The sequence below is a fragment of the Cyanistes caeruleus genome, chromosome 2, assembly GCF_971803275.1.
Source record: "Cyanistes caeruleus chromosome 2, bCyaCae1.hap1.1, whole genome shotgun sequence".
NCBI classification, from domain to species: Eukaryota; Metazoa; Chordata; class Aves; order Passeriformes; family Paridae; genus Cyanistes; species Cyanistes caeruleus.
The window spans coordinates 30,003,747-30,030,473 of NC_141702.1; the positions used below are offsets into that span (position 1 = coordinate 30,003,747).

At 33.5% G+C, this 26,727-nt stretch overlaps 1 protein-coding gene across 30 annotated transcripts in view; it reads left to right on the forward strand.

The window, feature by feature from the left end:
- The window catches only part of LOC111925814 (regulating synaptic membrane exocytosis protein 1), a 135,892-nt gene that overhangs the window by 31,134 nt on the left and 78,031 nt on the right, over nt 1–26,727 (forward strand). For 4 of the 30 annotated variants that reach the window (XM_023922394.2, XM_086876249.1, XM_086876234.1 and 1 more), the window contains 10 exons: nt 1,792–1,951; nt 2,438–2,563; nt 6,623–6,685; nt 10,064–10,141; nt 10,482–10,595; nt 11,058–11,147; nt 16,458–16,541; nt 20,573–20,650; nt 22,837–22,908; nt 25,456–25,568. In XM_023922394.2, coding sequence (XP_023778162.1) covers nt 1,792–1,951; nt 2,438–2,563; nt 6,623–6,685; nt 10,064–10,141; nt 10,482–10,595; nt 11,058–11,147; nt 16,458–16,541; nt 20,573–20,650; nt 22,837–22,908; nt 25,456–25,568 — 978 coding nt within the window. Of the gene's footprint in view, nt 1–1,791; nt 1,952–2,437; nt 2,564–6,622; nt 6,686–10,063; nt 10,142–10,481; nt 10,596–11,057; nt 11,148–16,457; nt 16,542–18,302; nt 18,909–18,985; nt 19,121–20,572; nt 20,651–22,836; nt 22,909–25,455; nt 25,569–26,727 lie in introns of those variants that run through there. The other 26 variants (XM_086876236.1, XM_086876251.1, XM_086876264.1 and 23 more) reach the window with 18 other exon arrangements.

Below are 26,727 nucleotides of genomic sequence, written 5' to 3' on the forward strand. Positions count from 1 at the left end.
CTTTCTGATAGAGATGACAGGATTTTTTTAGCACAAGCTTATTTGGAAAATGAAATACCTTCTTGCAAATACATCTTAGATTTAGTTATCCTGGGAAAGGGAATACATCCAGCTTTTGTCATGTATTTTCTTCCTCTAACAAAAGACCTAGACATTTTCTGCACCAACTGTGGCTTGTGAATCTCTATTGAAGTCTCTATTGAAGGGAGAGAATCCCCCTTTTGCTTCAAAATCTGCACCCAATCCTTGTCCTGAGATCAGGGAGATCCTCATGTTTCTTTATAATTTTATTACAGAACTCTGAAACCCTTTTTGGCAGGCAAGGTACTCCAGCATCACAACATATCAAAACCTGCAGAATATTGGAGTCCTGCTTTGTTAAAGGGTTGACAAACTCCAGTAGATACTTCCATGCATGCTCCCAACTTTTAGAGGCCATTAGGATTCACTGGTAAACTCTTCCACATTTGGGGAAAAAAGTGTGAATGCTTCTTTGATGTTTGTGGTCAGGGTTCAAGCTTGCAGCTAAGGAGGTTATTAAATGTTGTTCAACACATGATCAAGCCTAATGCAGACTCTATATACAGGGCACACTTTTAAAAGAGAGACTGCTTGTAATTTGGTAGAAGACCAGAGAATAACTAGAAGAATTGTACAAATTATATAAAATATGAAAAAAACCCCTCAAAGTTAAAACCTATAATGAAATCCATAAAAAGTGCAATTTATTTAATTTATTAAATTTCTCCAATTGACAATTGGGTGACAAAATCATAGTCTTTTCCTGCATGAAAAGAAAATTTCAGATATAGGCTGGTTTTTTAGCTGAACAAAATTACACATTACAGTGATTTTAATGCTAGACAGATTCAGAGAAGGAAAATTATTATTTTGATACCTAAGCAAGAATTCATTAAGTGATTAAAGGACTATTTAAGAGATGACTTTCTATATCATTAGGGGATTTTCTGTCAAGGGATTCCTGTAATCTCATTTAAATGTCTAGAAATGAGCATCCTAAGTCTGAGCAGATCTCCTTATGCTCTTTTGGAAAGATAAGAGGTACCTTTTGAAAGCTGTTATCTTGCTGTACTTCATTGTCTGGTTTTGCACGGGAGTCAAAACAAGGCAAACAGTGTGTTACACAGAAAAAGACACAACAATATTGAAATATTGAAAATGAACTAACATTCTACTTTTTTTTTTTTTTTAAATCCTGTTTAAAAATAGCATGAGAAATTTTGCTGCTTAGTCATAGTATTTGGAAAAAAAAATTCTGCAAAGTATGCAACACCCAATATTCAGTACAATATACTCTAAATCCTAGTAGTTTTTTAAAGTAGATGGCTTTGGCCAAGTTCAGTAGGAGAACATCTTTGTGTTTAACTGAAACAAGAGGCAGAAAGATGCTTTATATATGAGCAGCCCTGTGTGAGTCTATGCTGTTGTATGCAGACACGGTTTCTCCATTTTTAGATGAGGTAAACCTGCACTGTTTAGATTTCTTTCAAATATTTCTTTTTATATGCACAAAATACCCAGAATATTCTTTCCCAAGTTAGAAAACTGCTTCACATCTTCCAGTACATCAAAAAGTCTCATTTTTTCAGTCTCTGAACATGTAGACATTTAAAGGTAATGCTAGTAATTTATTCTGCATGATACATTGGGATGTACGACAGCTGAAAGTTGTGTAAGCGTTTGGATACGTGCTCCTGGAAGACTAGCCACCTGAATTGTTCTAAACCCAGGCCTTTATTCTCTAATTTCCTTTTGTTACCCTCTTGCCAGTAGGTTATAGGTCTAGTACTAGAGAAAGCAAATCCACAACGCTAACTGTGCCAGAACAGCAAAGAACAACAACACATCATCGTTCACGTTCTGTGTCTCCTCACCGTGGTGACGATCAGGGCAGGCCCCGTTCACGTTTACCAAATGTGCCATTACAGAGGTAGGCATCACAAGAGAAACAAAGTGCTTTCATGCTTGTATAATGTGGCATTATTAACTTTTCTCTTGTTAAGGATTTTTTCACTATTTTAATGCTTGGTTTTTGTATCTAAATTTATTAGTGCAGTATTTAGACTTGATATATGCTTTTATTAGTCACTCAAGAGTACTCATGGGAGGAATCATAACTTTGAAAGAGTTACCTCTTTTTACTCATATTTTCTCAGTGATTCACCATCTGTGTACCATAACTAATATATGGGTTTGGAAATTTTTTTTTCACTCAGTGGCCAAATCTTCTATGAAACCACTTAAGTATATTTGTAGGGTAATAGTGGCATGTATAAATAGCATAATTTTTAATGGTGTTCTTTCAGATATCATATATTAATAATTTATTATTAGAAACTTCCTTCAAAAAACTTGTACTGTGATCCATTGTTATTCATGAGATAACAAGATTATCACATATATTTCTGCTTTTCAGGAGTTTAGATGAAATTCATCAAATGAGAAGATCACGTTCTCCAACTAGACACCATGATGCCTCCAGAACTCCAGTTGATTACAGATCCAGAGAGATGGATAGTCAGTATTTGTCTGATCAAGAAAGGTACATCGTCAGCCTGAATGTGGAAAAAAGTTCAGAAACGTCTTTTTCAGTTTGCTTAATTGTCAAGTTTTCATTAGAAATGTGACTGATAGCAATGGTGAAGGGAGAGAATTCATCATAACTGATAGATCTAGTGCCACTGTTAAATTACCTATACCTTTTTTTTTTTTTTTTGGTAAAACTCTGTACTGGGTTGACAGTAATTGCAGATATCTAGACAAATTATTATTGTCTGTTTATCCTAGATATTCTACTGCTTTTTCCTAAATAAGGCCCAGAGATTTTTTTTTTCTAGAAAGCCATACATCTTCATGTATGCCCTAGTTCTTCTTGTAATGTACCAGAATTTACCCGTTGGGCTAGCCAGCCAAATACCAGACATGAATTTCTCCTAGCTGGGAGTTGGATGCATGCTGGTTTGGATTCATATGCTTATGAATTTTGGATATCTATGGGTGCAGTCTCCCAGCATCTTTTGTAACATTCTGGTACACTTTGTACATTACCCAGGCATAGTAAGGATAGTTGCAGTACTAGTTGTAGTGTGCAAAAATTTCAAGTCTCAGACGTGTGACACATGCACATCTCTCCCTGGAATACATGGAGTGGCTACACTTGAAGAACACCTGGCCTCTCCTAGTAGGCACTGTTTTCAGGTGTCTAGGAATGATATTCTGACAAAATGCAAGAAATTAGAATTTTTATTTAGTTTATGGCTGCAAAAAAAGCTTAGAAAAGGATTCCAGTTCAGCAGTTGTGAAAAATAATGATGACAGTCACATAGATTATCAATCTTTATGGGATGTTGTTTACATAAAAAAAAAATCATGTAGCTAAAAATCATGTAATAGGAAATTTAGCATTCAGGTAAGATCAACTGTCATAGTAATGTCTTTGATTTTTTTTCCTTGGCAGTAACTAACTACTTTTAGAATTAAGTATATCAAAATCTTTCCCTATAATCCAGTAAATTCAATATGGAACATACATTTCATAGTGACATGTGAAAACATGTAAACATTACATCATAAAAGTCTTTGTAAATCTTTGGCCAGTTTTGAAGCAATGTAATGACTGAATAACAGATGGCTCTTGCAGTTAAGCTAGTTTAGTGATGTGTATGATCTTGTGTGTGATCTGTTTTACTTTTGTAGTATGGTAACATAGGTGTGGGAATTACTGAGTTATCTGGTACATTTAAAATTTCAAATTGTAGGCAAGAAGTGTGTACAGAATTGACTAAATTGGATTTTTGTACTGAATTTTCATTTAGAGGTGAATTAAAATTGTTTTTAAATATAGTAGTCAGATTTATAATTAGGCTAATTCAAGTAATGTCTACTTGATGCAAATTTTTTCTGTTATTTATCTTGGGAAGTGATAGATTCAAAAGATTCCTGAGGATATTTATTTAACTGATTTCTTATTCATCAGATTTGAAGAGAAAAAGGCTTTAAAAAGTAGCCTTTGTCAGTATAAATACAGACAGTTAACTGTCTAGAAATTTGTCCTTTAGTAAAACCTCAAACTTAGACATTACTGGTGATATATGCATGGATTATGGTTGAAGAGGAGCTGGGTTTACACTGAGCCTTCCTTGGGGATGAGCAGTGGGCTGCTGGATTTGTTCAGTCATCAGGTCTTTTCAGTGTTGACAGAACTTTTTTTGGAAGTTTAAAGATCAGACGTGAAGGATGTACGTGGCTTATTTGCAGGATTTAAAGATGGGTCCATGTACCTAGCATCCTTGAAAAATAATCTTGTCTTCAGTGCTCTCCTTTTCTCCATTTTCCTTTTCATCTTTTCCCCCAGATTTCATCAGTTCTGAAGGCTGTTTAATTGACAGCTTTTGCCAGCTTTCAGTACAAAAGAACAGCATCATATGAAAGATCCAAACCAGGTTTAGTTGAGAAAGATCCTCTGTCACATCCAAAAATTAAAAAAATCCCAATTTTGTTAAATATTATGTATTTATAAAAGAGTAGTGTAGATATTATCTGTGGTGCATTTACTGCACCCTTCATCTAAACAAGTACATTCACATAGATATCTAATATAGACTTGTCTTGAAAGGCGAGGAATTACCCAATAATTGGATGCCAGAAATTACAGCTGCTGATTAGTTTCAGTAACCTTCTCAATGATCTGTTACTGGTTAAAAATCAATATTAAATAATAATACAGGTATTTATAAAAATAGTTACTACCACTCTCTTACAGAAGCATCTGTTGCAATAAATTTCCAGTGGAACTTATTTGTCCACTTCAACAGTTTTATATATATTTATATATATACACACACACATATATGAATATATATAAACTGTTAAGAAAAGCTTTTTTTAAGAAATCATTGTCAAATTTTCAAGAGCATGGCACTTTTTCTTTTTTTTTATTTTCTTTATTTTTTTTGTGTGTGTTTCTTTTATTCCTAAGTAAAAGCTGTTAATATCAGTATAGAAAAAATTTGTTTGAGAATAGTTATCTCTGTTTTAAATTTCTCCCAAACCATACTTAATTTATCGGAGAACTGCATATTCTCACAATACTGGTGTTCTTCTTGATGGATTCTTGTCTTTTGGTTTTTTAACTAGAAGATTTCATGGTGGATTTGTTATTTTATATCACTTTGCAGGATGATTTTTTTATTAGTGTTTGCTTTGGGCAAATTACAATAGATAATATTTTGCTTAGGAAAGGTAAATATTAACAAAGTGCCCTATGATTTAATGTGGAATTTGCATCTATTTTACAACTTTTAAGAAAATAGCAACTCTTTTCCTAAAATCCGTAGTTGATTGTAATTTGGAAACCTTGGATGTAAATTCTGTCACTCCTCTGAGGTTATGAATAGAAATTTGGCTTAGAAAGAAAATATAAAAATTCAATTAAAGTGTAGCACATATTGTCGCATCAGGCTCTAGATGTAATTAAATCCTACATGACTCACAAGCCATTATTTCAAGCTGCCCATTTCATAATTTTAGATAAATAATGCCTATAGTATATCAATGAAATGGATCATTTTATAATGGCACTAAGTATGAAATGCACTGAACAACTGCTGCTTTATCTGTTTTGTAATTTTCTCTCTTTTTTTTTCTTTTTTTTTTTCTTTTTTTTTTGCCATAGTACTTCACGGGAGTCCCTGCTTCTTTTAAAATTAACATGTTTCCACAAAGCTTACCTTTATTTTCATATTTACAATGATAGGAGTTTGGGGAGTTTTGAAGCTTGATCTTTCTGATTGTATTTAGGTGCATAAAACTACAGGCTTAATTCAAGGGGTATTTCATATCATAGTCATATTTACCATAGGCATAAATATGCATAAATTTTACCATCTTTCTGGCTATTGTATGTGTTTGGTTACAGTACAAGAAAAGTAGAATAGATAGCAGATTTTCTTCAATTTGAAAAAACAAAACCCAAAAAGTCTGATGGCTGATTAGTTTTTTTGTTTGTTTCTTTAGGATTTTCATTACAAAATATCTTTAAGAGCCATGAGTCAGAATTTATGTTTGGCCAAACACAATATTTCACATGAACATATACTTTTGATTTTCCCTAAAGGCTGACTGGTTATTCTTCCCATAAACCAATCTGCACTTAATCATTATCAAACCTTCACTGCTTTTACATCTATGATTTTACAGCTTAGGAAGCCACAAAATGCAACACAAAACAAACAACAAGCATTTTTCTTTCCCTAAAGCAGTTCTCCTTCAATTAGATCATGAGACAGGAGATTATTAGAAAAATGTAGCCATTTTATGTATTTGTTTCATCACAAAGAGCTCTGAGAAAGTAATTCTGAATTTTAAAGAAAAATATCACAGAAAGAGGTGCCACACTGAAATGAATTTGTTGAAAATGTAGTTATTACATGCATTTTTTTGACTCATAACTTTGAGATGTGCAGTCTTATCAGACTATCTATCTGGGTGAATGCTTCTCATTTCTTTTTATGTTTTCATTTGCTTATCATTGGCATAACCCATGTCATCTAATGCTTCATGACTATATCTGTTTCACTCACCACTCATCCTGTCTGTGCAGTGAGCTTCTTATGCTGCCCAGAGCAAAGCGAGGAAGAAGTGCAGAGTGCCTACATACCATCAGGTAAATACAGGAATGTGGGAATCATGAACACATCTGGTTAGTTGTCCATACTTTGTGTGCCCAACGTTTTTTCCATGGTGGTATTTAGTCCCAGTAAATAAAGAACTTCCAAGTACATTGTGATCCAGATGTCAGTTATTCTTTTTTTGTTTGTTGTCATTCAGATTCAGATATGTGTATTTGTTTTTGAACTCAGTAGTAAGGTCTAAAGGAGTTGAAGAAACTTTGGTTTTGCAGTTGTATTTTGTGGTAGATTTTCTGTCTAGTCACAAAAGTCCTGATCTCCCAATGCATGACAGCATATTAATAATTTCAAACTTCGGTTTTTAAATTTGTTTTGTTTGCTTTTATTTGCATTTTTATGTTTATGTAACAGCCATGCACAATTAAACAGTCTTTGCTTGTTGTGACACCTAATCTCATGCTGATTTAGTCACTTGAAGATGAATAAATACTGATTTACAAGGGCTTACTGGAAGTTATCAGATTTGAGATGTTTTATTTGTTTTTGCATCTAAAAATTATTCTGTAAATTGGATCCACATGTAAACTTAATAGTTTGGACCCATCTTCAATCTTCATTAATCTCTTGTTCCAAAGCTTGGAGCTCCCTGTCTTACCATTTTCCAGTGTTGTGAAACTAAACGGGACTGAAATATCTTTATCTAAGAAGTCAAAGTCTGCTCCCCCACCTTTTTTTTCACCATGTCTGTTAACCTTGTTAAAAATCATAACATTGTGTAGAACATCTTTCATTTACAATTAGTAAAAAATGTAGGTTGAAGTTAAGGTAGTTAACAATTTAACTAATTCAACCAGGTAGTTATCCTTTGTCCCTTCGGAATCTGGGTGTTGATGTGGGTTTTGTGTCAGCACTAAATGTCTAAAATCATCAAATGTTAAACCATGTTGTCTAGTGCCACTATGCATTTATTAATGAGGGATTTTCTCTTGCAAAGTACTGTTAATTTTTAAATACCTTGGTTTGCTTTAGTTTTCATCCAGTTTGAAGCAGTATTGAAGATTCTGTGATAGGGTTCTGTTATAAAGCAGAGTAATATAAAACTAAAATAACAAATATGTATGCTTTCAAAAACATCTGCATCAGTGAAGCTGTTAAATTTTTTATCATCAGTAGAAATATTTTCATTATATACTTCAGCTGAAAAGGCCTTTTCCTCAAGATTTTAGGTTTTAAGATTTAATAATTTGTTTAACTTCTTGTTATTTTATGTCTGTTTATTGTCAGATAGTGGCAATTTTTCCTGCCTCCTTCCCATGTTCTTTTTGCTTCATCTTCTGTAGCTTCATCCCTCTTCCTGCCCCCAGCCCTGTGCTTTCTCCTTTCCCTCTTAAAGATTATAATTGTCATTATAATTTTTCATTGACATTGCTTAAAGTCTCAATTAATGAAGTAAATACAGCATTATAAACTTCTGGTGCACTTTGCCCAGCCATTACTACTAATTCCAGTAGTTTTACAAATCTACCAAACCAGTCTGGTCACAGTAAAAAGTTGTGCAAGGACAGCAACAGAGTTAGGTAATAGCTACACTAAATTCAGAGTCTACAGCACTTCCTTACCTTTTTCTTTATTCCATTTATTGTTACTGTATTTTTGTGATCAAAAAAACTCCAAAATTCACCCTTTAAAATTACTAGTAGTGGTATACTCTTAAACAGGATGGTACTTATAATAATGTATTGAAGGTGAATATAAAATCGACAGATGACAATAGATTGATTCTTTTAAATTTAACCCTGAGGTTTATATATCCCAATTCCAAATAATACTCCAAAACTGGCAATATACAATTGTTTCAAAAGCAGTTTCAGCAAAATTTTTTTTCTATGCCATCTTCTCTCCTTTCTTATTTCTAGGGACCCGACATCTATTCATGTTAGAAATTTTAAAAGACTTTATCCTTGTTTTCTAGACAGCTTACTGAACAATGGTTTAATTAGTCCTTGAGACAGCTTCAGCTTAAAATGGGAAAGAAATGTTAATGGTTTCTTGTTAAATGAAAGAAATTAGGTAGTCCAAGCTACAAATTTAAAATATATGGTGAGTTTAATGCACCGGTTTGGAATATTAGTCCTCGCTACCCATCCTGTCCCTCTGTATGCAGTTAGTGACTAATAGCAGAGGTAGTGGAAAGCTGTGTACCAGTGCTGTAGATCATGGGTTGTCATGTTCCATGTCTTAGATCCCCTACTTTGAATGGTAACATCTGCTCATATGCCAGGACTGGCCTGATGACAGCCATTCCTTTATTCCTCCTTTGCAATGTTACAGTGACCTCTGGTAGAGAAGTCACCCGTGGTCACCACTAAAGCTGTGTACAGGAAGGGTCAAAGCTCCTCTGTTAAATCCCTCAGGGTTTTACAAACTCTGATATTTCTGGGCAGAGAGTTGATTCATCTGTCTGTGACACAGTCATGTTTCTATTGTTGATCCTGATGTATTTTGGTCCAAGGCTTAACAGGAATCAAAATTTATCAGGATCAAAATCCTGTCTATCAGAACAGACTGTTCTTGATGCTGCAAAATCCTCAAGCCTGCTGGTTCTTCTCCTAGTAGTTCCATAGCTGTTCCCTAGTAGGGTATGTGGAAAATTGTTAGAATGTTGTTATTAACCTTAAACCATTAAATGGGCTTAATTCACATTCAGTAGGCGCTGTCTGCCTTTAAATTTCTCCCTTGTTCATGGTATTGAACTGGCAGATAAAATAAACTTTTCCTTCTCTAAAATCTATGATATTAGACAGTTGTCACATAACACCATAGTGCTGCTGTCCTGGCTGATGTAGTACCTCTCCTAAGTTTTTAAATTAGATTATAATTAATTACATTTAATTATTGGTAAATTTTGAAGCTGATGCACTACTTTCAAAAGACTTCCTTCCACATGCAAAAAAGCCAGATGCTAATACATTTGTAATTAATTTTTTTAAACTATATATCCCTTTAGCAAGTCTTTCATGCTTTGCTGCTGAAGTTAAAATCTCTTCAGCTCTAAGGAATCACTAAGAGAAATAAAAAGTAAATTTAATATCAACTTAAAACAGTCTGTATATTTTAATTAAAATTATCTATAAATGGAATATATATTACTTCCTTTTCAAGAAAACATCTGTACTTGTAAGTTCATGCACTTCATTAAGAAAAGGGTTAATACAACATTTTTTCCCCAGATAACTTTCACAGTACTTGAGAAAAAGATATATGAGATATCTGTTCCTACAGCTATACTATATAATAGAATATTATGCATTTATTTTATGTTCTGGTCAGTCTTGGCTTGCCTTTACCTGTCTTTTTATTTTTGGCATGTTCTTGTGTTGTCCTGTGTTCTTTTCTGACCCACCACATTCAAGAAGTTCTGTTAGGCACTATAAAACATTACCACCCAAGATGCCTTTACTAGAAAATGTTACTCATTGGAACCTATACAGGTAAGAAGTGTTTAGAGTCCCCTTTAAGTTGTTAGCTTCTTTTAAAAAAGAAAAAAATAGACTTCCTTTGTTAAAGAAAAAAATAACAAAATGTTTCATACATTTTTGTGACTGAGAGATAAGGGATAAAATCCTAAAATAACTTCATATAATTGTTTAAATTAACACCTATGTTACAAAAAAAAATAAACCAAACTACTTTGTATTAGTTGGAGTTGTCTTCACTGTTAAAATTATATGTTGTGTGGTTTTCGTTATTACATTCTTTTGTTTATGTATGAGATTTCTGTTACATGTTAAATTTATTTTCGTTTTGTTTAAATAATTTTAATTTACAAAGCTCAACTCTTCCTGCATGTGCTAAGACCAAATCCGTGATTAGACAGGATATTTCACTCCTTCATGATTGCCTTAATTCACGAATATCGAAATTTGGAGATGATCTACTGGTTAGGTAAGACACTAAGGATTAATCCCCCCCACTTGTTTGGTATCTAAAATGGATTTTACAGAATAAATGAGCTTCACTGTAAAGGGATTTCACATGACATATAGTGGATCACATTCTTTTATGTTGGCTTAAGACTTGCTGCTGTTAATAAGGATATAACTATTGTTTGGTATTACTCATTCCATTTTTCTTACAAGTGGATGCTGTTCTGTCTCATTCAGTTTTAAACATTTCAATGATATTTGCAAAAAATTTCTAGCAGCCTTTTGTTTGCTTTTATTTTCTAAACAAATCTTGGCACTATCATCCAGTCAACTCTTTTATGTTTTCCTTAATTAAATCATTGTGATTCTACATTTTCTGTAAAGAGAGCATTATTTTATGAGTTAATATCTAACATTGTATTCCTTTCTTTGTTTTCTTTTTCTTTCTCTTCTACCATTGGATGCAATGCACTGGCACTAGTGAACTGCAGCCCTCCCTTGACAGGGCTAGGAGTGCTAGTACCAACTGCTTGAGACCAGATACTAGTTTGCATTCACCAGAACGAGAAAGGTATAAAATAAAAACTTATGAATTTTTTTGTCATCTGTGCTGGTGATCTTTATAAGTTTTGTTTTTCTTCATATGAGTATTCTACATTCTTGTACATTCTTGTCTGCTTTGGTATTTGTAGACATTTTTGCTTCTATATTCATGTATGTCATGTAAATTGTGTGTTGGAGTTTATAACCGCTTCTGGCTACTTCCTTTGTTTTAAGTTCAAGCTGATGTTCATTGTTTACAAAAGTCCTCAGTATGCTGATAATAGCATTGCAGTGTTAAGTATTTTGAAACTACCACTTGGTTGTGAATCTTCATCATCATTTGCTGAAAAGCATCACATCTGTTTCTTGCTTGTTCTGTGGACTGCTAATAAAGCAGTGGCATAAAATAGAAAGTACAACAAAACTTTCACATTTCAAACCAGAACTGTATCAATACTGATATATTTTTTTACAAAACAGCCAAACATCATTGCTTTCTTTAATCTGCTGCATCTGCTTTTGCAAGGTGGATAACTGTTTTTTTTTAAGGTTTTTTTGCTCCGATATTTTAAGGTTCACATAAATCTTAAGACATGTTTACAGTTTAAATGAAATATTATTGTGTCACATACATTGTGCAGGCATGTTATGGATGCTTTCTGTACTTTTACAATTACAATAGCTTGATTAAAAATTTTAGGTGAATCAAATACTACTGGTACAAAAAGGGGGATTCTAAAAGAGAACTTTTCATCACTACCCATGTTTTTGGCTAAGAATAATACCACTTCAGAGTAAGATTTTAGGCTCACTGAGGGGAGTAATAGGCTCCCTTTGAGTGAGAATAGGACAGAATTATGTGATCATCTGTGCAATACATATTTAATTAGTATGAAAGTTCATAGTGCTTTTTCAGTGTGGTGGTTGTAACAGTTGTGTTATTTTCTTTATTGTGGACAAGATGTGTGAAGAAAGGCACTAAGAATGCACTTTCCTCTTTGAGATAGGGTTTCACCTGGGTTTTTTGTTTATAATTTCGCTTTCCTTTTTCCCCACTTCCTGCTGCTCCTTGGTTGGAACTGTGCTCTTTTTAAGCTATGCTCTTGTTGCAGAGAAGTGACTAATGTTCTTCTCAGGTATCCCTGATGGATCTACAGTAGTTTATTCCCTTTTAAGTGTGAGTTCAAGATATTAAAGATAATATGAACATGGTTACTAAAAAACAAACAAAAAAAAATCAGCTGACTTAGAGCCATTCAGAATGAAATACAGATATTTTTCTAGATCTTTTTAAAAATATTGTAACATCATATTACTGAATGTGTACATATATACAGCTGCCTTCATCTACAAGCAGTTGCTTAATGTAATTGCAATGTAATATTTCAAGATGCCACCTATCAAGTAGAATATTCAATGAAACACTAACTGGTAATTATAAACAATCTAATAAAAATGTTAAACTCAAAACTACATCTGTCCTGGTGTGAAGCAGTTCTATTATGTCTTTAGAATTCATGTCCAGCAACCTCTGTCCACTGGGCACTGTGCAGAACCTGCATCATTTTGCATGAGCTCCTCCTAAAGGAAAATGTTTAGTCTGTATTAATGGCCTCTGTTGCTACTGAACATGAGGTTTTGCCAAATCATCAGTGGGTTTGATCCAAAAAAAATGCCCATCACTGTAAAAGTATTTCTTAGCTTTTAGAAGTCCTAAATAGGAGGTTTTGACTTGGAATCCTTCATGGAGCAGGAAAGCTCTTGTTAATTCATATTCAATTTTTTGCTTGATAGTTTAATTGAAAATAATAAGATATGTGTGGCTTTGGCAGAGGATTTTTCTTCCTTTCTTGTGACATTGAAGATTTTCCCATGCAGCCCAAATTTTGGAGGTGGATGTACTATTTAATATATAAACCTCACCAAATTAATCTTTTTGTTTTGGGGAACATAAATTTTAGATGATTGAATGTGGAATCTGCAGTTAGTCATCAGTGGCACGTGATGATAGTCTTTATTCTGAAGAACACAGAATTAAGTTCAGGGTCTGTAGAAAGCATTTTGCTTCTGTGCTGGACAAAATGAGAACAAAATATTTAAAATACAGTAAGACAAGTTCACCTTAAGCAGTAGGAAATCTCTTTTGAAAGTAATTATAATGAAACACTAACCACAACAAAAATTAAAATGTAATAGACAGTATGGAAAAGGTTGTGTTCATTGCTGGAGACTTAGAGGAGATGAGACACTTGTCAGGTCTAGAATTGGTCCATCAAAGGGAAACACTCTTAAAGTTTTGTGAAGTCAAATCTACATCACTTTTTCAGTATATTTGAGAGACTTGTGTTGTACATGTTAGTTGTTTTCATGTTTTTCTTCTTCCTTCTCCCCTCCCTGAATGACAGCATTGTAAATTTTATTTAAAAGTCTAGACTTTTATGCCTCTAAATACAGACTTCTAAATACAGCTCTGTATATTTTCTTTAACAAAATTAGGAATTTACTTACCTATGAAAAATTACTTCTACTTATTCCCCCTAACCTTTTGACTCAGAGGGTATGAATTAGATTATGTTTGAGAACAAGAGCTAAAATAAACTGCTTTTTAACAAAATGATAGTGTTAGATGGATAGTACAGCCCTATTTCTCTCTGTCATTGATTTGCTGGAAACAGTTTTGATGCTTGAACTTTATACATCATTCATGTCATTTGGAATGATCAGAGTAGTTAATGCTTTTATGACACTTTTTTTGCCAGTAAAAGTCATTCTATTGACTCACTTATGCCAACAGAAAACTACTTTCAGCTGTATATAAGAATTTGTGATATGAAAGTCTAGTTAGTTTCAGTATAGCAGAACCAAAACAACAATGAGGACATAATTCCTTTTCTCCTCCTATAAGTTCCATCATTTGACCAAGTAATGTCCATCTGACCTGACTGGCAAAGTGATCTCAAAGTGACCTTGCCTTGACAAAGGCCTGCTAAAGTTTTTTGTCAAATGGACTGATTTTATACAGAGTTCAATCCTTCATATACTTCTCTTTTGCACAGTATACTCTAGGACATTCAAAAATATCAATCCCCTACTGATACCTCCACCAGGCCTGCCTTTTTTTTTTTTTTTTTTTTCTCTTCACACAATCTACCCTCTACTAATTCCAAGCTGTTTTGTTAGGTTTTTTTTTTCCCAAAATGATTTTGTGGTTGAAGTTCCTTTGATGATCTGCAAATCATCTTTAAGTTTATAATATGTCCTCTATGGCCATCAAAAGTGTTTTTCCTGCTCCTACTTCATCATGCTTTGGGTTTTTTCATTATTATTCTTTTCACTGTGTCTCAAAATTTCTGCTTTTTTCCTTGTAAACTGGGTGCTATTTCTTTAGAATTGAGAAATCTTTTTTCAACACCCAGTCTCTGCCCAGGAAAATACTTAGTCATGAGGTTCAAGGGCAGACTCTGAACTGATTTAGGAATGGTTCCTCATCATAATAGTATGTTCCCCTGACTGATTGAAGATTGCAGTCAGAGGTAGTTAATAATATGTAGTGTGGCTATTATTTACCCTTTAAATGTCTGCTGTTGCAAGCAGTTGTTGTATGCGTTAGCGGTTAGCACAAGAACACTTGCCCTGATAGGTACTTATGGCATGCTTTTGTCCTGAGACATCACTTAGTGGAGATCTAAGCAAATAAAACAGAGAAGCACAGCCCAGGGATTAGGTTATGTACAAGGGCCAGCAAACCCGCAAAATACAGACCCATGGCTGTATTACATTTGTTCTGAGGTGTTTCACTACAGTGGGAATCAAAACAGGATGTTTGCCATCAGCTGGTCACTACTATCTAAAGAAGAGACAAAGCTCAACAGTTTCCTGTTACCTAATCATACACAGATGCCAGGGAGGTTGATCCAGTTAAAGCTTGTCCTGATTTCATGTTGATTTTTATATTGCATGCCCTTAACAGTTATGTCAAATATCCCCATTTCCATTTAAATCATGTACAGTGGAGTAACTGTTTGCATTAGGTCTGAGACATGCTGTCTTTCTGGTTCTTTCCAACCATGTAAAGAAACAGGTAGTTACATGTTGGTGTTGTACTGTGGCTCACAGTCATTCAGCATTCAATGAAAGGGAGCATGTTCTGAAAATTCCTACTGAATTACCTGGTTAATTCTATCAAATGCTCTTTAATATCTGTAGTGGATATCAGCATATTAAGGGCTTTGACTGAGTGCACTGATGCATTAACATTTTCTTTAACTCTTGCTTTGGAGAGAAAAAGAAACTACTAACAACCTATTTGCTCTTAAAACATCTGAATGACCTACCTAACTGTTCAAATAATGCTCATGTCCCTGAAACCTTTGTTATTTGCATGTTCCATAAATCAAACCCTTTTCCTTATTACATGGACTGGAAGAATGCCTCAGAAAGGGAAATACTAGATATTTGTGCTGAGTTTATGCAAACATTTTGCTGTTGGTCAGTAAATCTGTTTTGATATTGTAAATTGTTATGCATACACTTGTTGCATTACAAACACATAACATCCCAAAAAAATAAGCAACATCAGTCTATAATACAGTATATATAATTCTAAGTTGAAAGAGCTTTTTCAAGAAGAAAAATCCCATAATACACCAGTTTTCATTCTCAATTCAGGTTCTTTTTGTTGACTTTAGTTGAGTGTCATAATGTACTGGCATATATTGCAGGGATAAAGAGAAATGAACAGAAGAGGAAGCTGGCTACACATACTTCCAGTATATGTTTTGAAATGATAAAAAGTAACCCCAGTACTTGTACACAAATGTGTGTAGCTTAGTTTTAGTTAAATAATTTACTTCCATTCTTTCACTGCATTCCAGAAAAAGGTGACTTTGTGCCCTAGAACTTTTATTATAATTAATAGTCTTACATTTTTACTGAGATTACATTTTTCTATGTGAATAGCTAGGAGTAACGGGATTAGAAAAATATCAAGATAATGACCATCAAATGGTCTTTAAAAGTATTTTCTAACTTGGGATTGCAGTTTCCTACACAAGTGACAGGCTTTTAGGTAGTCTAGCATTTGAGACTATTTGAAGATTTAATGGTACACCATAGAAGATTTATATTGGTCTAAATTCTGTATCTTTGGGCACACCTTCTCTTTATTTAAGATGTGAAGTTTCTGCATTAAGCAGCCTTAAGTAAAGTATACTTGGGTATTAAATTACACACTTCCATTACTTTTTGGGGTATTTTTCCAGTCCCAAATCCCATATATTTAATTTTAGCACAAACTAAATATCGTATTTTTTTCCTGTTTTATTGAACGGGCAAACAGGGGTAGATGGTCCCCCTCCCTAGAGAGGAGACGACCTACTAGTCCCAGGATTCATATCCAGCATGCATCTCCGGAGGATGACAGGTACTAGTCAACTCCTCCCAGTTGAAAAATGGCTTACTGCATCTTGCACTCTCAGAGGAGTACACTGAAATTTAGAAGTGTGCATGTATGTGGAGACTTACAAGCTCCAGAAGCCCAAAATAAAACAGCAGTTTAGATGTCATCTCTGCATTTTGTTGAACTGTTATAAAGCACAGAAGAATGAACATCTTTTCAAGTTTTGTTTGTCTGAATAGTCACAGGACACAAAATATGATGTCTGATACAACAGGTCATCTGTGTTAATGTCCTTCAGTTTGTTTTAACCTGCTTCTGTAAATGGTGCTGGTACTTTCACTGTGGTGCTTTATAATGTGATAAATACTTGTTGTAGATCATATTCTTGTTTACATGTTTGTTTTCATTGGTTTTGGTTTTTTTCAACAAACTGTTCCTAATGGGAAAAAACCCCACAGGCTGATATGTTGGAGGTCTTGGTAGCACTTTATTGTTGATATATGTAAAAATTGGCACTGTCTGTAAATTCTGTCCAAATCAGGACGGCCTCCATGGAGCAGGTTTTCCTAATAAGGTAGGTTTTGAATAAAAATGTCAGGGCTGTAAAATATTTTTATGCTGAATATCACCTATGATTAATAGAAGCACCTTTGTTTTTTACTTCTGACAAACTTTCTAATCACATGATTTTTGGTATCTCGTTTTGGCAGCAGCACTTTTTTTTTTTGTTGTTACTTTATTTCCAGATAGATCTGGCTTTATTTTAAGCAGACGTAATTTATATTTAAATGCAAATTCAAAATTTTTCTTTCAGTATTTTGTATTACAGTAAGTGACAGGGTACAAATTAATGTAAACACAAGTTAATGTAAATAATCTGTACATAAACTTATGAAGTTGCACTTAGAACTGTAAGACTGAAATAGCAGTGGTGCAAGTCCTGGCCTTCTGCTAAAGTCTACTCAGTACTAATATTTGTACTGTGATTTATCTTGTTTGCTTGATACTGGAAATATTCCACTCATACCAGGTGGGAAGCATGTAACTGTGTGTGGGTAGCATTTATTTTTTTTAATTTATTAAAAATTTAATTTAATTTATTTTAAAAATATTAAATTTTTAAAATTTAATTAATATTAAAAAAAATTATAAATGAAAAAATTAAATCAGTGAAACATCATTTCAAAGCTGTCCTCCTGTACAGATACTGCATTTCCAAAAATGTTGCCAATATATCCTTATGATGCGACTATTAAGCTGTTAAGTGTTTAGAAATGTAGTCCTTCAGGCATTTGAAAGTAATTTTGGTTCTCATTTTTTGAGTCAATGGAAATATTTCCTTTGACTTCCGAGTATCAGACTTGAAAAATCAGTGAAATGAGGTTTTCATCTAAATACTGCCATTCTCAATGCCAAACACAAAGCTTTTTTATGTCTGAAGCTGAAATTTTGTGGAGAAAGGCTGAAATTATCTCATATCCTCCAGGAAATATTTTACAATGAAGCATCTGTAGGATATGGAATCTGTTTTGGGAAAGTTTTTGAGATGGATAAACAGCAGCCTAATTTTCTATATGAAATCAGTGCCTTCTTGTGTTTGTAAGTCTTTCATGCAATCTGGTCACCAAAACCCTGTGGTGAGAAGTCAGGCACTGATGAACACAGAAGGAATTTAAGCTAACCTCAATTCAGATGAGAATGCTTTCAGCCTACAAGTTCCAGGATTTTCTTGTTAAGAACATTAAGAGACATTCAGAGAAGTTCTGAGAACAATGAGTTTTTTGCATTGCCTGTCTGTAGAGAGAACATCAGTGAGGAAATCAAAAGTGCTTTAACATTGTTCTCTACTCAGTCAGTTTGCATTTGTTCTGATTAATTCACATGTTTATTACAGTGGGCCAATACTACTCAGTTCAATAATTAAAGTTTTTTTAAGATATGCGTATATCAATTTGACAACCGAAGTTGTGGCTGTTGGGAAATGACCGATGCATCAGCAGGGATAACAAACTGTTTATCACAGCTTTTGAATCATAGTTCACAGATTAATTGACTTTGACAGACTTCATTTTACTCTTCATTTGAGTACATTACAGATTTATATTACAAATGGGTCCAATTTGTATATAGAGTGCAGTCAAGATCTACTTCTGAATACATTTCTTAAATCTATGACTTATGCATTATTTCTAATTTTGGTAAATTAACCTTTTGCAACTTTATATTTATTTCTAACAGTTAGTAACATAAATTTTGGTAAAAGTTTTGGCAAGATTGCTCTTCTGGAATGTGTTCACTTACCATATCAGGAAGAAGTGACTCCTTGATACATTGATGAGATCAAAACATGAGTTACATATTATTTCAGTGTTAAAAATTTGCAAATGTTTGGTTAGTATCATGTATTTCTATAAGATATTTTAAAGGATAGTTATTCTATTGAATTTGATAACATTATTCCTTGAAAGGTTCTTGTTTTTTTCTATTATAAATTAGAAAGTTTAAATGTCTAATGTCTGCAGTGTAGACAGATAAGTATCTGGAGAACTGTGAAATTGTAAGTGATGATAAAAACAAGGTGAATGAAAGCTGAGCATTTAATGGTAGGTGAAATTTTTTTTTTCCAGACTGTTCTTTTGGAAAATCTGCATATAATATCAGCATATAACCAAGACTGGATAAAACAAGCCTTTAAAAAAAGGAATTCTCATGTATTTTCATTTAAGAGAAGTAACTTTTGTCAGTCATGCATGCATGTGTAAGAATGCTTTTCCCAGAGTCACCTGAGGCCAGCTGCAGAACAAGTGCCCTCCTGGTACTTGCAGGAACCATGCAGATCCTGCCTTTAAGAAAACTTCATTTAAAGTTAGGAAGTATTGAACATGACATTCTTCATGTCATGTTCTTCATTCTGGCTTCAAGGCTACATAAAATAACACTCACTGCAGACCAATCAGGGTTCTTGTACAAGACATTAATAAATCATTTAAAAATACCAGACACTGAATTGTATAAAAATGTTTTCATTTCAGAAGTGGTGATTTTTCATTTCAGTAGGAATATAGTCAAATATCTGTGTGAAGATTCGTTGACACAAGTCTGTTAAATATACTGAGGCACTTAGAACTTTGGAACACAAACTGTAAATAGCTTGTCTGTATATAAAACAATATGCAGTGCTTATCTATATATGATATGTATTGTTCAATGATTTGATGTGACACTTGGAAGATTTATGATCTTAGAGAGAAATTTTAGCCTTTCCTGACCCTAATGTAGGTATAGATGCAGATATATTGCAAAACTTAGATTATTAGTGGACCACAAATTTTTCTGAGTTTTCTCGTTAAAATCTAAATTTGGTATTTGAAAAAATATACTCCATTCATAGATCTTAAATATATTTAATTAAAAACTAATAATAAATCAATAGGATAATAATATTTTTGCCAAAATGAAAGCTGTGAACAAATTCTGTGGCTTCAGCAGAAATTAAAATACCACAGAAATTCAGAAATTCCTATATACTTTTTATTTTTTAAAAAAAAAAAAGTGAGTCAATTATTCTACTTTGCTCTTGAATTATTGCTAATTTTTACTGTAGCAGACTGTGTAGCAATAGAATATGAAGGTTTCATCAAAATACATGAAATTAGGAAATTTACTTGCATTTTCAGGAGAACTTCACGATATAATGACAAAATATTCATCTTAAGCAAAGAGGTTTTTTTATATGTGTATATATTCTCAAGGATAATAGCATCTGATAAATACCAGTTCTGCCATTCAGCATGTAGAGTATAATGGTTTTTAAGAATACTGTTGTGGTTTTCATTTTATACTTCATTGCATCTTAGACTGTTGATCTTACATCTAAAATTTTATAGTGTTTGGAGTAGGAAAATGAGAAATACAGATTTTTCCAGTAGATAGTGACTTAATGCTTTTTTGTTTATATATTTGACTGCATGTCTCCACCTTCACTGCATGTGACCATCTCTCTGTTTCTGCTCATTCCGTCCAAATTCACATCCATGTTTCCAAATATTATGAAGAACAAGGACGCTGGAGTCTTGCATTCCAAAACAGGACAGTGTAGACCACCTAAGTGCTAAACCTGGAGCAGCACAGAGGTATCCTATTTACTCAAATCATAGATCAAAGTAAATGAGGTATTGGTTATAGTATATTCTTCATATGCTCTGCATACCTTCACACATTTTCTTTTTTTTTTTCCCCTTTATGTACAAGAACATATATGCATATATGCATGTATCATTCATGGATAATATTTTTTTTTCTCCTTTTAAGTATGTCTAGGAAGTAAATTGGAGTGTGTTGAGCTAATTGGAAATGTATACCTCTTAGCCAGAGGGAGGAAACAAAAAGGAAACTGATTTTAAATAATTTCTAGTATGTGCTGCTGTCAAGGACAGCCCTGAGAGCAGAGAAATAAGTGTACTTAGCTCATTAGTGCTGTGTTTCTTGTCACAGCAAAGCAAGTCCTGCTCTTAGCTTTTCCCTCCAACTGAAACTACTCACTGTGTGCTCTCTTTCTCCGTTGTGTGCAATGTCACAATCTAGACAAGCAAGGAGTCAGGGAAAAGTAGTCCCCAAACAGAACCAACTAAACAGAAAATGAAGAGGGTGACATAATTTGAATGGAAATGCTGCTGCATACAGTGGATCTAGCCATAACTTTAAAAACTTTGCTAACTGTAGGTTTTAAGTAAAGCTGCAGCATTTAATACATGTGTTTTCCTCTGTATCCACTTTATATTTGTCCTGATAAACAAAAAAAATTGAAAAACAATAAGAATATACAAAAAAAATAAATTGAAAAAATAGATTGAGAACAAAAGGGATTTCGGTTTTTAATCTGATATACTATTTTGTATGAGAAAATACATTTTTTAAAATCCAGAAAGCATCAGGTAATGACCTTTTCATGCAAAAGGCATTTTCTATTTTACTGCAGTGTTTTCTTTTTTGTGGAATCTACTGCATCACAATAAAATGCTCATCAAATATTACAGTGGGTAAAAATAATAAAAATTCACTATGATTATGTTCTTTGGGCATAGCTTGATGTCACAGCTGTTTGGGTCTCTTCCAGTTCAGGCACTGGATTACTCTTTATAATCTCAAAGCTTTAAAAGGAAAACATAATAATTTAAATATTATTTTTTGTCTCTCTGTTTTTCCACAGTAATTTATATAGCCTAATATATGACATTGACTGTACCATTTCAAGATCTTGCATGTATTAAAGTTTGTCAACATTTCTGGTCTAGGATTGAATAATCATCACTCACTGGTTTAACCACTCCTGAAACTCTGTATGCACTTTTTCTTTTGAAGAAATAATACATCTTGGTGATTTTCTGAGGTTTGAAGTAGTAAATCTGAATTTTTAAATGCTAACATTACTATGGATAGTATAGACAGAAAACTTTGGAACACAAGACTTGCAGAGATTTATGTATTATATTTATAGGACTGGGTAATAATAGTGAAACATATTATTAGTGAAATATTTCATATTAGTGAAATAGTGGCTTTACCTTTGTTCTTATATGTATAGACTCCTATTACTCTTCATTGTTCTTATTTAATATCAAAGTGAGTGCTTAGATTGTCTGGGGTAACTAGTGCCTCAATATCCAAATGTCAGATGAATTCTGTAAAAGATTTGTGTAGGAAAGGAGTAAAGGAGTGAAATAATTTCTAACTAGCTTATATTGAGTAGGAAGAAAACAGAATTTCTAAAAACTTTAAAAGGTAATAGAATGAGATTTTTGAAAAAACAAGTTTTTATTAATATAGTGACAGCCTTTTTAAAATCTGTTATGATACAGTATTTGTTTTGCTTTTGAAATTTATATTTAAAAACAATTTTTAAATATATTTAAACCTTCAAATAGTATTTTCTGGGTTTTTTCTGCAAGGTTTTTTCCTGCTGTCTACTCTGAACTTGTTTCTCATGCTGTTAAGAGATGATTTACAGGGCTATGAGGAGTATGTTTCTAGTCAAATGCAGGCTGTGAAGTGGGAACTAGTTGCAGGCTCTGTCAGGATTAATGTTTTCTTCCCTGTTTTGGGACCTCATAAGCTGCACACTGTGAGCCTCATTCAGAACTAGTTAATGCAATGTCTCTTAAACCTCGACTTCACCAGCCTGTTTATGATGATAGTTGTCACTTTCTCATCTGTCAACTGTTTATTTTATTACCTTTATAATAGATGAATAAAAAAGTCTTCATATTTCTGTATTCTTTTTCTTCTTTGTTTATTTCTTTTCTGACATGTCATTTCACAGGCAGTCCAGAAAAGTGGAAAGATATAGCAGCCAAAAACAAACTAGGAAAGGCCCCGCAGCTGAAACGGAAAGGTAGGAGTGTTGATTGATGTGTAAGCATCTCTTATTATCAGTTTGATTCCAGATTTTGGAACACACCTCAAATATGACTTTTTAGTACATCTATGACAGTACCAAAAGCTGTGCTGCCATAATTTACAGTATTATATATTTTGTATCTGTATTCTTAGCACTCTGCTGCATACATACAGAATTTTTCTGTCATTCTCCACCATTGCAGATAAGCTCAATAGCAAGGACTAGAAGTGCTTTTCTGAACTTTAACACTGATTCTTTTTTCAAAAAATCGTTATTTTACATTAACTTTGAAGATGAAAAACTCCAATGGATTACATAAATAGCTAGCTGTAACAGGTAAATGATGAAAAATGTCTCTGATCAAATTGATCTCACTTTAAAATATAAAAGATTTGAGTTACACATTTATCATTGCATAAAATTAATGTAAAGACTGGAACTTTATTAATTTAATTTTTCTGAATTTGTATTGCCATATCTTTTAGCTTTGATGTTACAGTAGTGGGGGTTGCATGTTCAAATTCTTAAGAAAAAGTGAAAAAAAATAAGATATATACTGAATAATAAGTACATTTAGTTAAGTTTTAAACCTGTGTATTGAAATAAGAGCAGTGAAAAGGGATGAGATCCTGCCTGTGTCAGAAATTGCTTTATGTTATTTTGATTCACAGAGATGGAATGTACATCTGGTTACATTGTGAGAGCTTTAAAACTTCCATGAATAGCACAGACCTCTCTATTTTCAATGAAAATGCACATTATGTAGCAAAACTTCAGCCCTTTTCTTTAGCTTTACTGCTTCTGCTGCCAGATTATTGTTCCTGATCCAAAAGCAATGGCTACATTTTCCTTGAGTCAGATGACTCTGTTCTCATAACAACCCAGGCGCTTTTTCAGTTTGAGTCTAAAAGATTATCTAAATGATGACTGAAATCCTTGCTGTGATTGAATCACGGACTGTTGTGCCATGGAGATTACTAAAACCTTTTTTCCCATTGTTTTTTCTGATTTCTGAAAAGTAACTGATGTCCAAAGGGTTTGACTCTTGGTAATTCAGCAATGAACCCAAGGAACAAGAGCATAGGGAAACATGAATTGCACTGCTTCTTTTTACATCTCCTTGGCACATGTTGTAGGCTTCTGTTTCCATAAAATGATTCACTAGTATTAGATGTGAGACAAAAATGTTTCAATAAGTCTGAATGTTGTAGTTCAGTATTCCATCATTGATGTAATATTGCATTAATGCCAGAAGGTTTTGATAATAGGGCTGGCAATGAATTTTCCTTTCAAATATTCCCCGTCACTGGGAAACTTTGCCTGGAGCTAACAACTGAACAGTCTCTTTTTGGCCCTGATGTTTTAGGGGTGTGCTGCCATGTCTTTCTAGAAGGTGTGTTTTGTTCTGTGTCCATATAAAAATTATCAAAGTATGTTTCTTAAACACTGTGCAGAAAATCAGATGTTGTTCACACAGCAAACTCTGACCTTGCAGGCTAAGAGAAAGTTGGTTGGTCTACCTAGTAAAAGCCAACAGTATTTTGAACTTGTACAAATGTGCTACTTTAAATTACAAATGATCTACTTGCAGCTGGATAAACAGTGCTTGTCCACTATAGTGAGTATGACATTTCTCTGACTGGCTAGGGCATTTCACTTTCTTAAGCTCTCCTCAGTGATCTGCTGCTTCTCATCTTTGTTCTGCTTTCTTAAGCCTTTTCCCTACAGTTGTTATAGGTGCCCATACTCACTTTAAATGTTAGGGTTCCAAAGGTGTTTGATGCTTTACACTCTGAGACTGTATCTGTGAATAACACATCAAGTACCCAAAATGTTCTGAAACAGTGCTAAGTTAGAATTCAGAGAACGTGATTTAGGATATTTGCTTATATATGAATATTAAAAGTGTTGTGCATATTTTGCATGCACACACAGATACTTGCATGCACACACACCCTCCCTTCCCTCACCCCAGTACAAAGGTTAAAGATCTTTTTCCTTCTTTGAATTCTGGGAAAAAACACAAGCAACCCTTTGGAAATAAATACTTGCTGTTCAGTGGCCTCGTGCAATTATTGCGTTAGCACAAAGGGAATACTAAATTTAATAAAACATAAAAGTGGCGTTTTATATTACTCTTGTACCAGTGCAGGAGAATTTATAGAAATTGTGAGTAATAATCATAAGTGGTTCTTAGAAAACTGCTTTCCATTCAATAGTTTTTCACAATTACTTTATCAAAAAAAAAACCAAAATGACAAAAAACCCAAACCACAACCAACCAATTAATTAATTAAGCAAACAAAAAAACAAACAAAAGAAAATAATTTCCTTATAGCTGAAGGTAGTTAGAGAAATTAAATGTAAGGCCTTATAAGTTGACAAGGTATCTAGACCTGAGTATGTGAATATGTCATAGACTAAATGCAAACTTTTTCAAGCCCATCTTCAGTACCTACAACTTAATTTGTGTTTAAAATTCAGAATATAAAATATCTCTTTCTTTGCCTTATTTTGCTTTTATCTGAATTTCATTTGCAGAACACATCAGCAAGGAAGTCCTACGCAGTCTCCTCCTGCAGACACCTCCTTCAGCAGTCGTAGGGGAAGACAGCTACCACAAGTTCCAGTAAGAAGTGGCAGTATAGAGCAAGGTATCAAATAATGAGCTTGTGATAGCTCAAACTCTTTGATTTCTTACCTTTCTTTACTTTAAGTCTTCTTGCATAACTACGTGTCCAGTGCTATAATTGTACCAGTAAAGCAATAGAAGAGAACGAAAGCATCTTTGTAGTTTGGGAAATCCAGTGAAGTTTGACCGGTGGGTTATTACCTGTGGTTAAATTGCCTTACTTTTCTAGAAACCTTTCATGTTTAAATTTTCTATTAAAGTTATGGTAGTTTCCAACATGTCTAGTATGTTATCAGCAAAAACAAAAAAAAAAAACAAAACAGGGGCAAAGATTTTGACAGTCTTACTAATTTCTTATTTTGTGGTTTATATTTATTGTTGTGCGTTATTAACATAGATTAATAATACATGTCACAGATCTGTTTTCCTACTGGAGTTCATAGTTCAGTGAATAAAGAATGAAAACAATTATCTCGGGAAATGTGAGAGCACAGGTCACCAGTCCTTTCTTGCTCAAGAATAAACTGATCAGGCAAAGAATGCTGCTCTTTTCTGAAAAAGACAATATAGACCTGATGATTATGGAAGATGTTTCTCACATACTAAGATCAAATAAGGATGTACATTGCTGTTTCCTTTTCTTGCAACATACTACACACTGAGAATGGGCTGTTATGGTAAAATGAAGTGGCACAATGGATAGTATTTGTACATTCATTTTTCTTCTCTGTCTAAAAAATCTTGGTTTCTCATTGACTACAAGCAACAACTGAGATTGCCACATATTACAAGGTTTTCTTCTTTGTGGAAATGAAATAAATGCTTATAATGATGAAATATTGTAGTGCATTGCAGAACTGTTAGCAGGTCACATTCTTGAACAGATAAAGTTGCTGACCATAACCACCTTATCATGACAGATTACCAGTAAGGTTTTCTTGTATGATGGCTTGCATTAATCTGCAGTTTGCATTAATATTAAGGCTTTGAGCTGTGATGGCATACAAACCCCTCAATTTGCATATATAAAATGTACTCTTGTTTTATGAATGTATTCATTTTGAATGAATAGTATACTGATATTAGTGCCTTTTACTAACTTTAAACTTTCTATTCAGGTCCTCTTGTTTTGTAGTGACTCTAGTACTGTATGAATTATAAACTAGTTACAAACTACATTC